This window comes from Desmodus rotundus, chromosome 1, assembly GCF_022682495.2.
Source record: "Desmodus rotundus isolate HL8 chromosome 1, HLdesRot8A.1, whole genome shotgun sequence".
Lineage (NCBI taxonomy): Eukaryota > Metazoa > Chordata > Mammalia > Chiroptera > Phyllostomidae > Desmodus > Desmodus rotundus.
This window is the reverse complement of record NC_071387.1, coordinates 90,821,247-90,835,555: the sequence shown is the minus strand read 5'-3', so window position 1 is coordinate 90,835,555 and position 14,309 is coordinate 90,821,247. Positions and strand designations below refer to the sequence as shown.

The following is a 14,309-nucleotide window of genomic DNA, read 5'->3' as shown; positions in this document are numbered from 1 at the left end:
TGCTCTGGAATAATAAAGTAACAATAATAATAATAACAACTACAAGAACAACATCAGGGTAGTACGTGTTTGCCATGATCGAGGCACTGCAAGGTGCTTCTGATGCTATTTCATTCTTACACGCTGTTATCCACAACCATGAATCTGGAAAGAACTGGGCCTGTGGTTGTCCCGTGTAGTCCAGAACCCCAAGGCCTGGACGTGCACATTAGGCCCCCATAAATCATTGTGGGGGAAATAGACAAAGGGCTTCTCTGATGTCTACTTTCTCCATTTTCATGTAATCACTCTGTTTCAGTCAAGGAGAACTTCTCAGCTGACTCCAAGCAGATCCTTAACACCTTTTAACCCCCTGCTAATCTCCCAGTTGAACAATGAGGCCTCAGGCTCAGAGTCATATCAGGCAACAGTATCTAGTTAGAAGTAACATTCTGTTTTCCCTGGGTTTATTTGTAAGTGGGATCTTCTATTTATGTCAAGAGATACTGGCTTGGGCCCTGGCCTGCTAGCTCAGTTGGTTAGCGTGTCATCCCAATAGGCCAAGGTTATGGGTTCTATCCCCAGTCAGGGCACATAGAAGAATCAACCAGTGCACATGCAAATGGGTGGAACAACAAATCTTTTTCTCTTTCTCTCAAGTCAATGAATAAGAAAATTAAAAAATAAAAGAGATACTGGCTTTTACTTTAGGTACTTAAATACACTTACTTAAAAAAAAAAAGGAGAGAAACATACTCAGTAAACAATAACACAGCAGCAGTGAAAACTGACAATGACAGGCCACAGTGTGTTGCTATTAGCTTACCTCTTCATTGCCATTAGGCCCCTGGGAGACCGGGCAAGCAGAATCAAGAAATATTACAAACAATTTTACATCAGATTTCATCCCCAAGGTGAAAAATGGTCTGCGTTTGGAATGTATACACAGCTTGTATACAAAGGTTTAAATCTGTTTACAGCTTAAACCAACCCAAACAAGCGGAGCGGAGATGGAGTCTCTGACATGGGTGCAGGGAGAGTGGGCATTGTCATGCCTCGCCCAGTCACAGACCCCTCCCTGCCTGCGTCTTGGCCTCCCCTTCACTGCAAAAGGTTCTGTGAGCAAGTTCAAAAACGATACATGCTGTGTGCGCCTGTTTCTGACTTCTTCTAAGAGAAAATGTCTACTCACTTTCAGAGATAAATGTTCCTTGAGGTTTGACTCAGTCCCCTGGTGGAAGGGAAATTGGGAGCCCAGTGTGGGTCACTACTGATTTTGACCAAAGACGTGTAAATGTTATTCATAAGGTCAATTCTTTTGAGTCTTCTGAATGAGAGATTGCAGATGGGTGACCCAGGAGCTGTATTGGGTTTGCAAAAGGGTTTTTTTTCCCCCCTTAGCACAGTATTATTTATTTATTTATTTATTTTTAATTAATTAATTTTATTTTTTAGAGAAAGAGGAAGGGGGAGAGAGAGAGAGAGAGAAACAAAAGAAAGACATTGGTGTGTGAGAGAAACATCGACCGGTTGCCTTTTGTATGCTCCCTGCCTGGGAACTGAACCCACAACCCAGGCATGGGCCCTGACAAGAAATCAAACAGGTGACCTTTCACTCTGCAGGACAATGACCAACCAACTGAGCCACACTGGTCAGGTCTTCTTAGCCCAGTATTTTTTAAAAAATCCCTTTTAAAAATAACATCTTTATCAAGATATAGTTCACATGTCATAGAACTCATCTATTTGAAGTGTACAATTAAAAAAATATATATATGTAAAGTATAAAATTCAGTGGATTTTAGTATATCCACACAGTTGTTCAGCCATTACCACAATAAACTTTAAAACATTTTGGTCTCCCCCCAAAATAAACTCTGTACCCATCAGCAATAACTCCTTGTCCCTCCCTCCATGCCCAAGCAACCACTAATCTATTTTCTGTCTCTATAGATTTACCTATGATGGACACTCCATATAAATGAAAGTATATATTGTGTGGTCCTTTGTGGCTGTTTTTTTTTCACTTAGCATGTTTTCAAGGTTCACCCATGTTGTAACATCTATCAGTATTACATTCCTTTTATTGTAAAATATTCCATATTGTGGATATGACACATTTTATTTATACATTCATCAATTAATGGACACTTGGTTATTATGAATAATCCTACTACAAACGTATGTGTACAAGTTTTGGTGTGGACACATTTTCATTTCTCTTGGGTATGTATCCAGGAGTAGATGTACCCACCGGATCATGTGGTCGTTCTATGTTTAACCCTTTGAAGAACTGCCAGACTGTGTTTCAGAGCGGCTGCACGATTTTACATTTCCACTGGCAGGGTATGAGAGTTCCAATTTCTCCATGTCTTCTTCCAACCTTTCTTAACCATTAAAAAAATTATTATAGCCATCCTAGTCAGTGTGAAGTGGTGGCTTATTCTGGTTTTGATTTTTACTTCCTGATGACCAATGCTGATATCTTTTTTGTGTGCTATTGGTCAATATAGTCATTATATGGCCAATAAATCTTTGAAGAACGTATTCGGACTTTTTGCTTATATTTTAATTGGTCTATTTGTCTTTTTATTACTAAGTTCTAAGAGTTATTTATATATCCCATATAGGTTCCTTATCAGATATAGGATTTCAAAAATGTTTATTCTGTGGGTGTTTTACTTCCTTGATGATGTCCTTTGAAGCAAAAAAAACTTTTTAAATTTAATAATACACAATTTGTCTCTCTCTATATATATTTTTAAAGATTTTATTTATTTATTTTTAGAGAGAGGGGAAGGGAGAAAGGGAGAGAAACATCCATATGATAAAACGATTGGTTGCCTCTCACGCACCCCCAACCGGGGACCTGGCCTGCAAGCCAGGCATATGCCCTTGCTGGGAATCAAACTGGCAACGTTTCGGTTTGCAGGCCAGCACTCAATCCACTGAACCACACCAGCCAGGGGGGCTTATATTTCTTTTGTTGCTTATTCTTTGGTATATCATATCTAAGAATCCATTGCCTAATCCAGGGCCATAAAGACTTATTCCTATTATTTATTCTAAGAGTTTTATAATTTTAGCTCTTATATTTAGATCTTTGGTCCAGTTAGAATTGAAAATCTGCGCAATGATGGAGTAGGCAAAGATATTTAAGATAGGTCACTAAATCAGGAATCATAAAAGAAAAAACTTATAAAGTGTACTTAATTAAAATTAAAATCTTATCTTCAAAAAACACTGTTAAAAAATGAAAAAACAAACCACTGGGAGGAAATACTTGTACTAATATGTCTGACAAAGAATTTGCATGCAGAATATATAAACAGTTCTTAGAAAATAAGAAGACAAAAGGCCCCCCAAAAATGGGCAAAAGACACCTCATAAAGATGATACATGAATGACCCATAAGCATGTGAAAAGACATCTAACCTCATTAGTCATTGGGGAAATGCAAATCCAAACCACAATGAGATGCCGCCTCCCGCCCGCCCACGGGGTCTGACAGCACTGGTGTCGGTGTCGGTGTCGGTGTCGGGGAGGGTGTGCAGCAGCCAGAGCTCTCCTGCAGGACTGGCTGGGGTGCAAAATGGTGCAGTCAGTCAGTTTCTCCTAAGGTTAAAAAGATACTTACCCTATCTTATGACTTAGCAATTCCCTTTTTATTTATCCAAGAGAACTAAAAATGTGCTCAAAGACTTTTACATATATATTTATAGCAGCCTTATTCATTAATAACCCCAAATTGAAAACAAGCCAAATGTCCACCAATGAGTGAATGAACAAACAAATTGGGACATATCCATACAATGGCAAGCTCTTTAGCAATGAAAAGGAACCGACTATTGATACATACAACAACATGGATGCATCTTTAAAAATTATTGCTGAGTAAAAGAAGCTAGACACAAAAAGTACACACATATGATTCCATTTATATGAAGCCCAAGGAAAAATGTTAATCTGGAGTGACAGAAGACAGATCTGTGAGTCTCTGGGTCTGGGGTTAAGAGTGGATTCACTAGAAAGATACATAAGGGAACCTTTTGGAGGTGATGAAAATATTCTACATCTTGAGTGAGATGGTATTTAATTGGGTGCGTACATTTGTAAAAACTCTTCAAACACTATAGTTAAAATGGAGGTATTTTATTGTATGTAAATTATATCTGAATAAAGTTTTAACAAAACACTTAAATCCATTGCCATTTCAAAATTGAGATTTCACATTTTAAAAAATCTAGATTTTCTTCATCTTTTGAGAAATCAGGACGACCTGACAGCTGTCCCCTCATGGCAGCGTCCTGCTACAACAGAGCAGCAGCAGCGGCTCCCGCTCACCCTCATTCTGGCGTTCCCGATTTTCTTACATGTAGCCCATTCTGCTCATTGTTTTTAGTCACTGCTTTGGCGTATACGGACATCTGACTTAATGACCCCTGTAAATTGTAGGTTAGATGCTTTCATTAAAATCCCCTGTACTTACTTTTGCACCAAAACCTCAATTACCCAAGGCTATCAGGGAGTAAGTGTTCTGGGTAGCTGGATTTTTATAGTTAATTGAAGGGTCACCTGAAAATGCTTTTGACTCTGGTTATTGAAAAATGTCTCTGCCTCTGCTGGGGCAGCCCAGAACTGACTGTCCTCAAGCAGCTGGCCAGGGTCAGAGCCACAGATGGGGCTTGCTGTTCCAGGCTGGAGGTGGCACAGGAAAACATCAGGAGAGCGGTTGGAATCTCTCCAAGGGCCAGGACATGCACTGGACATCCTCTCTATTTGTAAGTGCAAACGTGTGCATTGCAGGCATCCAGTGTTGGGTCTCCGTGTACCTTTCCTGACCAAAAGAAACCAGGGCTTCCTATAAAAATGGCTCATACCACTTTTGGTGCAGGAAATGTACAAGATGAACTTGGAATATCTTATCATACCAGAAAGCAAAGGAAGGTACCAAAGACTACTAGGGTCACTCAGAAGGACTGCTTGAAGGGGTTCTCACTGGCAACGGTGGGACAATTTGAGCATCTTAAATAAAACGGCAATAAAGTGAGACATTAAATGCATAAAAATCTGTGAGGTCATAATAATAATGAAAAAAGGGGAGTAAGGAAAACATTAATGTTATTAATAAATAAATGTCATTACTAAATGGGTCCCCCTCGGGTTGTTTTTACCTGTATTTGGGGCAGCTATTATGCTCAGTAAATTGCTTAATTTCCTGTAAGAGCCTGCAATTTTCAACTCAAAATCTAGCCCAAGGCCTATTTTGTACAGCCCTTGAGCTAAGACCGGTTTTTACGTTTGTAAAGGGTTATGAAATGAAGACGACATGACAGAGACCTGTGCGGCCCACAAAGCCTAAACTATTAACTGTCTGGCTCTTAACAGGAAAAGTCTGTTGGCACCTGATCTACTACCGTGTCCTGCATATTTGCATTAAGTAAAAAGAAATTTTGAAAATGGGTTTTCACATCAGTATCCATGAATTCAATGTTTCCCAAACATCAGCATTTGCATACCACCTTTACAATTTTTGCTAAATCCCTACAGCACTTGTGTCATTATTTACTTAATATATAACATCACCTGAACTTCCTTTTTTACTTAAAAAAAGCTCAGCCTTGTCTGAAGTAATAGTATGAACACTAAGCAATACTATGCCTGTGAAATACGTTAGATGTGCTAACCCATGTTTTCCTAATACACATGAAAATGACTATTTGAAAAAGGGTTCCTCTGTGTACCACTTAAAGTCATCTTGATTACCACCCTTTAGGAAATTGTCTGTTAATTATTTTCTACTTGGCTGAAGCAGGCGTGAGTCCAAAGACATAGGATCTCTTCCAAGTGTTTCCTCCTATGTCTTCCTGCCATCCTTTTAAGTCCATTGGGGTAAGCACAGTATGCTCATTTCACAGAGAGGTGACGAGAGCACAGTGGGACTTAACCATGGTCATAGTGAGTCAGAGGTAGATCTGGAAATGGAAACCAGGTCACCTGGTTTCTGGCCTCCCCTTCCGTGTGCATACATGCACCTCATCTGCCCAAGGCTGTGCTCTCCAACAGCTATAGGTCCTCCCATAAAGTCAAGCCCAGTGTGACTAAGGGAGGTGCTAAGGAAAGTGGCTCCCTCCAAGTTCTCCTGGAGGGGAACCACAATGGTTTTATTTGAGCTGATGAGAGAAGGAGAATTCTGCCAAGGTATACAGTTAAGTGGGAGGAAAGAAAGGTCAGATCTGTATATAAAGCCTGTGTGCATTTGTGTAAAGAAAAGAGACTGTAGAGACATTTACCTCTCAGAGCCACTCCAGAAAGTGGTCACGAGAGTGGCCTTCAGAAGGGAAACCAGATGCCTAGAAGAATTTACTTTTTCTTCTTCTTTTTTTGTACCTTTTGTATTTTGGACCATATCAATTTTTTTTAAAAATTAGATTCAGTGGCATAACATCAGTTAGCACATTTCAAGGTTTAATCTACTCATTTACTCAATCAATAACTACTGAGTGCGATCGTGTGCTCAGCACTGTTCTAGGTGCCAGGCTTCCGTCAGTAGTCAAACAGCAAAGAAATGAACTCCTGGCTTTGTGTTGCCCGCATGCCCACAGGAGACAAAAAAATATTTTAAAAAGCAATTTTTAATTGATGCTAATTGGAGTTATTTTTTAAAAAATTGTGATATGAAATTAGGATCTGGTAGCTGTGACCAAGTCCCTAATTATTATGAAGGATGAGTATATGCAAAGTATGTTTCCAGTCTTTGAATAAAGGCAGTATTGTTCTGGCTCATGGGAATATCTTTCTGCTTAATCAGTGGATGTGTACATACATGTGTGTGCAAGCATGTAAGACAGAATGGAGTTATGTTAAAAAATTCTGTCTGGCAGCCATCAGATTCACAAAAATTAAAATGTTTTGCAATACCAGGTATTGGCCAAGTTTTGAGGAAAAGCACAGCTCCACGTGCTGATGGGGTGTAAGACGGTGCAGTCATTCAGAGAGTAATCAGCCACCTCTACTGCATTTAGAATGTGATCACCAGGACCCAACACACTTCCACTTCTTGTGCATGTTGTGCACGCAGCCTTGTGTGCGTGGGTGTGTGCATGCCCGCGTGAGCACAGTAAGGAGAGGAGGGGGACTGCAACATCGTAATACCCTCAGCCTGGAAACAACCTCACTGCCCAGAAGGAAAAGGTTGCTCTGAGGTGATGAGGTGCAAACCACAGTTGCAAGAGCTGTGGGAGCAAAGCAAAGGAAGAACAGCTGCACTTCAGGCTTGCTTGGAATTTGGGGAGTGGTTCTGATGGGTGCTTCAGGTGAGCGGAGGTGTTCATACACTCAGCCCTTGGGTGACCAGGCTGGGAGGGATGGTCTTCGGCTGCTGGAGCTCCTGCCTCCTCTGCCATCAGCACGTGCTACCTTGTCCCTTGACTACAGCATGTGATACAAATATGCTCACTCTCTGTTTGTTGTGACTTGAGTGGTTGAAAGGCACTGGTTTAGAAGTATTTTCATGTTCATTCTGGCCTGAAATGCTAAGAATTTGTGGCAAAGTTATGCTGACATCACTGCAGAGTCCTCTGTGGCAGGGTGATCGATGGGTCACTCCCTTCTCTTTCTGTGGTGTCCTGGCAGTGGCCACACTCTCGCATCCTATGGAGATGTCTTTTGGGGTCATTGTCCCACGTTTTGAGGTGGGGTCTGGGGGTGATGTGAGGCACATTGGTAGGTGTCCCACTGTTTCTCTCATTGTTGGAGTGAGGGTTCAGTCACCCTCTCATTCTATGGGGCAAGGAAGCCCTCCAAGGGCAGTGAGGAAGTCCCAGCCACAGCACAGAGAGGCACGTCCCACGGCCTTTGACAGGCCACCAAATGCCATACGTGAAGGACTGAGAAATGACTTGCTTCCCACTGAGGTGGAAACAGGGTGGAGCTTGGGAGCCAGGCCCCAGTTAGGGTCTGGTTCTCCTGTTTCCTCAAGGGAGGGGCTCAATCCATGACAACAATAGGTTGGTGTTTTGGAGTCTCATCTGTAAAATGGGGGTAATAGTACCCATCTCTTCTAGGCTGTTGCCACAATTCAATGGGACAATGCATAGGAAGCACTTTGCTCAGTGCCTGCCTATAGTTTGTTTGGATACATGGTAGCTGCTATTATTATTATTTATGCAAGGAGCAGAATCATTCAAAATGACCCTGAGTTGTTGGGATTGTCATTCCTGGGGAAATGGCCAGCTGAAGAAGGGGCACCTAGGCTCTGCTCCTTGTGGGACTGAGTCCTTCGCTGACAAGGAAATCCCATGGTTTCCAGGTCTCCAGTGGTGGGCAACTGGCTTTCCCAGAGAATCCCTGTAAATAGCTACACCTAAACCCAGCCTGCCTGACACCAGCAGCCATATATGCAGCCCACGTGTGCTGGCTGCTGATGAGGCCACTTCCTACACTTGTACCGTATGAAGGGAGACCCAGGGCAGGGGACCAGGGGTTACTGCCCTGGAATGGAGCCCTCACCACTCCAGCAAGGTGTCCTGGCCCCGCATGTCCCTCTGCCTGATGACAGGAGCCTGGGGGAGCCATGCACCCTATGCTGCTGACTCCAGCCTGTGGGTTTCCCTACCGAGCCCTTCCTGTATCCCACACCTCGTGGTGCTGTAGACTCACCCCACCCCTCTGCATGGCTGCTGCCAGCCCACAGGATGCGGGTGGTGAGGCAGAGCCCAGACCTGGAGTACAGACCCCATTTCTCCTGGGCTAATTCTAAGCTATCCTGGGTGGAGTGCTGAGGGCTTCCTGTCGGAGGCTGGCTGCATCAAGCGGGGTGGCAGGGGACTCTGCCCTGTGCACTTTTCTCCCTGCGCCTCCTTTAAGACCCTGGGAAATCTTGTCATGACTCAGGTGCCAGCACTCTCCCTTTGTCCCTGGGCAAAACCAAACAATCTTTCCTGAAGAGGCCAGTTACCTGTAAATTTTGTAATCTGGGGTGCTGGGAAAGGAAGGGAGCTGGCCAAAGCTGCAGGCACTGAATACGGCTAAGGCGAGCTAAGAACAGAGCAGTGACCATGACAGGAGCCAGCATGGGCAAAGGATGCAGGGCAGGGCCTGCCGCCATCTTCACTCCAACCCTAAGCCAGGCTCCCTCCTGCCACCTGCCAGCTTGGAGCAGAGTGGCATGCTGTGCCAGTGTGGATGAAAGATGAGTGATGATGTCAGGCAAGTGCTCAGAGCTGCTGCCAGTGGAAAACACTGGCCACACCTTGCAGGGAGCATGTAACAGGGGCCTTCGAAAACCTGGTCTGGTCTCTGGATGTGAAGTCGCAATCTGCCCTGCTGTGCCCTTCTCCCCACAGTCAGCTCAGTGGAGGCCTAGAGCAAAGGAGACACCCCTGCTCAGAGCTCAGCACAGCACACACCTTTGTCCCCTGGGCACTACATGAAAGGCAGGCTGCAGGGTCCACAAGAGACAGGCTTTTGGGGGGAAAGGATCTGTCACCACTTCTCAGTAGACTGATGTTCCTGGTGGAAATAAGGCCTCTATGGCTCCAAGAATGGCCGCTTCCACCTGCTTTGTATCTAACGATCGGGGCACCAGGAAAGATTATACTGGGTGTGCTTGTTCAGGCTGGAAGCTTTGGGATGGGAGCCAAAGTCCAACCCATGCCCCATGTGCCCAGTGGTGGTCCCGCAGGGTCTGCACCCACACACAGCGGCATCTTTCTAATTTGCTCCAAGGAATCTTCTGGGCTAGCAGGAGTGGTCCTGCCAGATGTTGGCTCTGCCTGTAGGCACCAACATTTGGTTAAGCTGGGCCATATTTTCAAACAAAGAGTCTCCTATCTCTTGGCTGGAATGTGGGGGTGAATTTCCCCCAGTACAGGAAGAAATCCAAAAAAGACAGAGCATGGAGGAAAGGCTAACCCATGACTCCACAAGTAGGGGAGAAGTTCAGAGCTTGGGTGCTGGAGCCAAGCTTTGAATCCAGGTGGGCTGTGCAACCTGGGGTGAGCTACATGGTGTCTCTGTGCCTCCATTTTCTCATCTGAATACTGGGGACAATACAACACCTACCTTTTCAGGTGTTTTCTAAACATTGTTCTACAATGCCTGGTTTACAGCAATATATATATACTGGCTCTTACTAGCTTTTATTTTTCAAGGGCCTATGCAAGTGATAAAAATGACTATTTTCCAAATACAAAAAGAACACTGCAGCATTTAAAATGAACAGTTAAATATGTGTTTGTAACATGGTGCCAACCAGACAAATGCAACTCAACTCTTAGGTGGTGAATTAATATGCAAAGGACACGGGAATTAATATTTTTTGGTAGTGAAAATTATAAAGATCACAAAAGAAATTGACACAGGATGAGGAACCTCTGTCTGCACTTTCTTTGAACTTTAGGACATCTTGAGGGCACAGATGGGGGGACCCCGTCCTGGTGATGATCCAACAACACCCACCTCCTGAGTCACTTTTACTAGCTCCCACTAAGAGCTGAGAGTCAAACATATATATATATATATATATATATATATATATATATATATATATATACACACACACACATATTTATATTTATATATTTATATATGTATATATAAAAGATTTTATTTATTTTTAGAGACAGGGAGAGAAACATCAGTGTGTGGTTGCCTCTCACATGCCCCGCCACCGGGGACATGGCCTGCAACCCAGGAATGTGTCCCGATTGTGCCAGCAACCTTTTGGTTCACAGGCCCACGCTCAGCCCACTGAGCCACTCTAGCCAGGTCCCATTTTATATTTTTAAAGACTGACACATACCTAAATAGGATCATCCACAATAATGGGAGATCCCTGGGACACCTTCTATGCCAACATGATCATCCAGAGTCTAAAGAAAATCTGAAACACACAGACCCATTTAAAAATCTCATTTGAAAAAGAAACAAATGTTCAAGTTACGGTGCAGGTAGCAACACCAAGACCCAAGTTCAGAAGCATTTACTACAATGTTGCAGGACTGGACCTCCGTGTTCAAAACTGACCAGACCAGCCCAGCTTCCTGGTGTTGGGAATGCAGACTGTGCACCTGTGCTGACTGCTTGTTTCCAGTACCTTCTGCATCCTTGACCCAGCTCGCACTGCAAGGTGGAGAAGGTCCAAGGAGTTGCCTGTGAAGACACGGGCCTGTCATACCAAAGGCAGGTCAAGGATGGAGCTGATGGTGGCTGGCTGGCTGGCTTTGTGTTCTCAGGGACTAACTCTTGACCTCCAAAGACAGACCTTGGGTACTGTCTTCCCGATTTGGGCTGCAACTGGGTACTAGTTACACTCTCATTGACTCAATATCTTTCTTTACATTGACTCACTCTTGTTTTTACTTAAATACCTACTTGAGCTTTGTCCTAAGCAACCATGTCCACAAAATCACAGGTTTGAGGTTACTAATTATGTATGTTTTTTAATACAACACAAATAGTTGCTAGTGACATGAAAGACCTTTATCAGAACACCATCTAAAAACCATCTCCACATGCCACACTGCACTAGGAGACAGATTCAGCCAAGATCCTCCCTTGCCTCATAAACTCACCAGATTAGGTAAAATACCTCGCCACTTGCAACTCAAGGACAACCCGCCCCTTGGCCACCCGCTGCTGTGCAAGGCGATGTTCTCACAAAACCTGTCCTGTGGGTTTTTCTGCTACTGGTCTAAGATGACTTCAGTCTCCATCCTAGTCTGATACATGTCCTGCCACCCCAGCCCAAAGGCTCTAAACTCCAAAACATCAGCTGTGGCCAGAGCTGCCAGAAAAACCCTTTCTTTTTTGAATGGCCTTTTAAAGGAGAAATAAGTACCTATCTGGCTTCTGGCCAACATGCTGAGTCTTGTCAGGAGGCCAGAGTGCTCCTGGTTTGTCATTTCCTTGTTCACCTGGTGGCCAAGTACCATAGGTAGGTTTGAAAGGTGACCACATCTTGTGACAATGAAACCCTCGCTGCCTGTCTTCTCTGCGTGGACACAGATGGTTGTGGCAAGAAAATCTAAATGCACCACAGAGCAGAAGGATGCAACAGACTATGTACAGGTGCAAGATGAAATATTTGGGAGCCATGAAGAAGAATGGTTAATTATTTTTGTTTAAAAAAACCCCTATAAATTTATAGGTATTTATGTACATAGGAAAAAAATGTATATGGAATTAACCAAAATGTTTATACTGATTATCTTCATGTAGAAGAATCTGTGGTTATTTTAATATTTTTAATTTATCTGTGGCTTGTAACTTTTACTCCACTAGGAATGAACAGTTATTGCTTATCTGATTAAAAATAATTAATGAAAAAACATTTTTATATCAACATGGAAAAATGTTTATGATAGAATATTACTTGATGAAAGTGAGATTATAGCTTTATGGAAAAATGAATTGTCAGGGAAAATGGTTGTTAGGCAGTGAGAATTATAGAAGAATTTTTCTAATGTAGGCTTCTTTAGAATTGTACCTGAAACCTGTATAATTTTATTAACCAATGTCACCCCAATAAATTCAGTTAAATAAATAAATGAATGAATAAATAAATAAATGTAAGCTTCTTAGAATTTAGATGTGACTTTAGGAAAAGGGGCACAGGAAATGCTAGAGTAGTTGGGATTAAGTGTCTACTATTTGGCAGAACGAGCTTGAAAGAGAAATTCAGATAATTTACCTCTTTATTTATTTTTTCAGAGAGAGGGGAAGGGAAGGAGAAAGAAAGTGAGAGAAACAGCAATTGGTTGCCTCTCGTATGCACCCTGACCCGACCAGGAACTGAACCCGTAACCCAGGCATGGGCACTGATGGGGAATCGAACTGGCAACCTTTTGCCCTGTGGAACAACGCCCAGCCAGCTGAGCCACACTGGTCAGGGCAAGAAGTTCAGATTAGATATGCTCTTCAGCCTGTGTTCTAATATTTGCAACTGTTTTCCAAAAATTTCTGTTACTTTTATAAGTAAATGTTGAAAAAGCCCCAAAGAGAGGGATGCTCACTAAGAAAATTTGCCTGGGGTCTCAGCAGTGCAACAATTCTTTCCACAGTTGAGGCAGGAGTACATTTCTTTTCCTCTTGAGGACAGGGTGAGCCAAAGATGGATTTCAGAGGAGGTGGCAGCTTCAGAACTTGTATTTCCTGGAGGGTTCCTGTCTTCCAAGTCCTTGTTGACAGAGCCTTGAAGCTGTGTTTATTTCCTCATTGCCAGGGACTTGGCTACACCAAGCTTTATCACATTTACATGGGAAAACGCCTCACCCACCAGGCCTGATGCCAGGAGCTGTGTCATCACTTCCTAATGGGCAGACACCTTGGGATGCCAATGGTGAGCACACAAGCCTACGGCCCTCCCCTCCCCAGCCATGCAAGTGGCCACTTGCCCAGGGTGGGTGGTATGTGTTGACAGCCAGCAGGGAAGAATGCAGCCAGTTTCATTTGCTCCCTCCCTCCCTCCCTGCCAAGGCTGGAGGCAACTTGGAGTGGAGAGTATCAGTGAGCCTTGGAAGATGCCAGCGGTGTGTGGATACTAGGGGTGGAGGAGGGAGGTGGTTACTCACCTGGGAATAAAATGAAGCGTCCCTGACTAGAGTCAGAAAAATAAGGCCAACCTGGTAAAATTTTGAGGCTCATGTAGTAGACCCAGCTCTCTATTTTCCATTGGGAAACATGAATTATTCTATAATTATTCAAAATGTGAGCTTGGGAGTCAGAGTTGGGCGGAGTCGTGGACCCATCACAGCACCTCTCTGAGCCTCCCATGTCTCATCTGTGAATCGGCCAGCAATAACACCTCCCTGCCTGGGCCTTTATTTTCAGGGAGGATTAAAATGAGATAATGCATGTAAATCTCTTAGCTAGCATTGAGTAAATGTTGGCTATTATTATCCTTGTTGGGGAAAGAAAGAGGAAAACGTGTAGGTGGCTGGGAAGTTTTCTTATTTACCTGCAATTTAGAAAAGATGGGTGCTGGAAGGGGAATTTCCCAGCCCGGTAAATGAGTGCTTCAGGTTTTACGCTGCACTTCCCAGAGGCCCAGCTGTCACCACAGCACACTTTAGTCAGAACCTTTCCACAGTTCCCCGTGTCTGCAGAATGAAGGCCAAAGACTTAGCTGGTGTTCAAGCCACCTTTCAGTGTGGCCCCAACCTACGAGTCTCCTTTTATTTCCCTCATTCTCTTTTAAAATAGGGTAGTGCTTAAGAACCTGGGTTCAAATCCTAGCTGTCACTTATTTCCTGTGTGACCTTGTAGAATTGACTTACCCTTTCTGTGTCCTGGTTGTCCCATCTGTAAAATGAGGGAAAATAGTACTT

At 43.5% G+C, this 14,309-nt stretch overlaps 1 protein-coding gene across 4 annotated transcripts in view; it reads right to left on the bottom strand.

The window, feature by feature from the left end:
* SCNN1B (sodium channel epithelial 1 subunit beta) overlaps positions 1-14,309 on the bottom strand; it is a 59,143-nt gene that overhangs the window by 24,700 nt on the left and 20,134 nt on the right. The window contains exon 2 of one of the 4 annotated variants that reach the window (XM_053926027.2): positions 14,259-14,283. The exons of 1 other annotated variant lie outside the window; for it this stretch is intronic. In XM_053926027.2, coding sequence (XP_053782002.1) covers positions 14,259-14,283 — 25 coding nt within the window. Of the gene's footprint in view, positions 1-3,414; positions 3,547-13,939; positions 14,055-14,258; positions 14,284-14,309 lie in introns of those variants that run through there. 2 more of the 4 variants (XM_045195496.3, XM_045195495.3) reach the window with 2 other exon arrangements.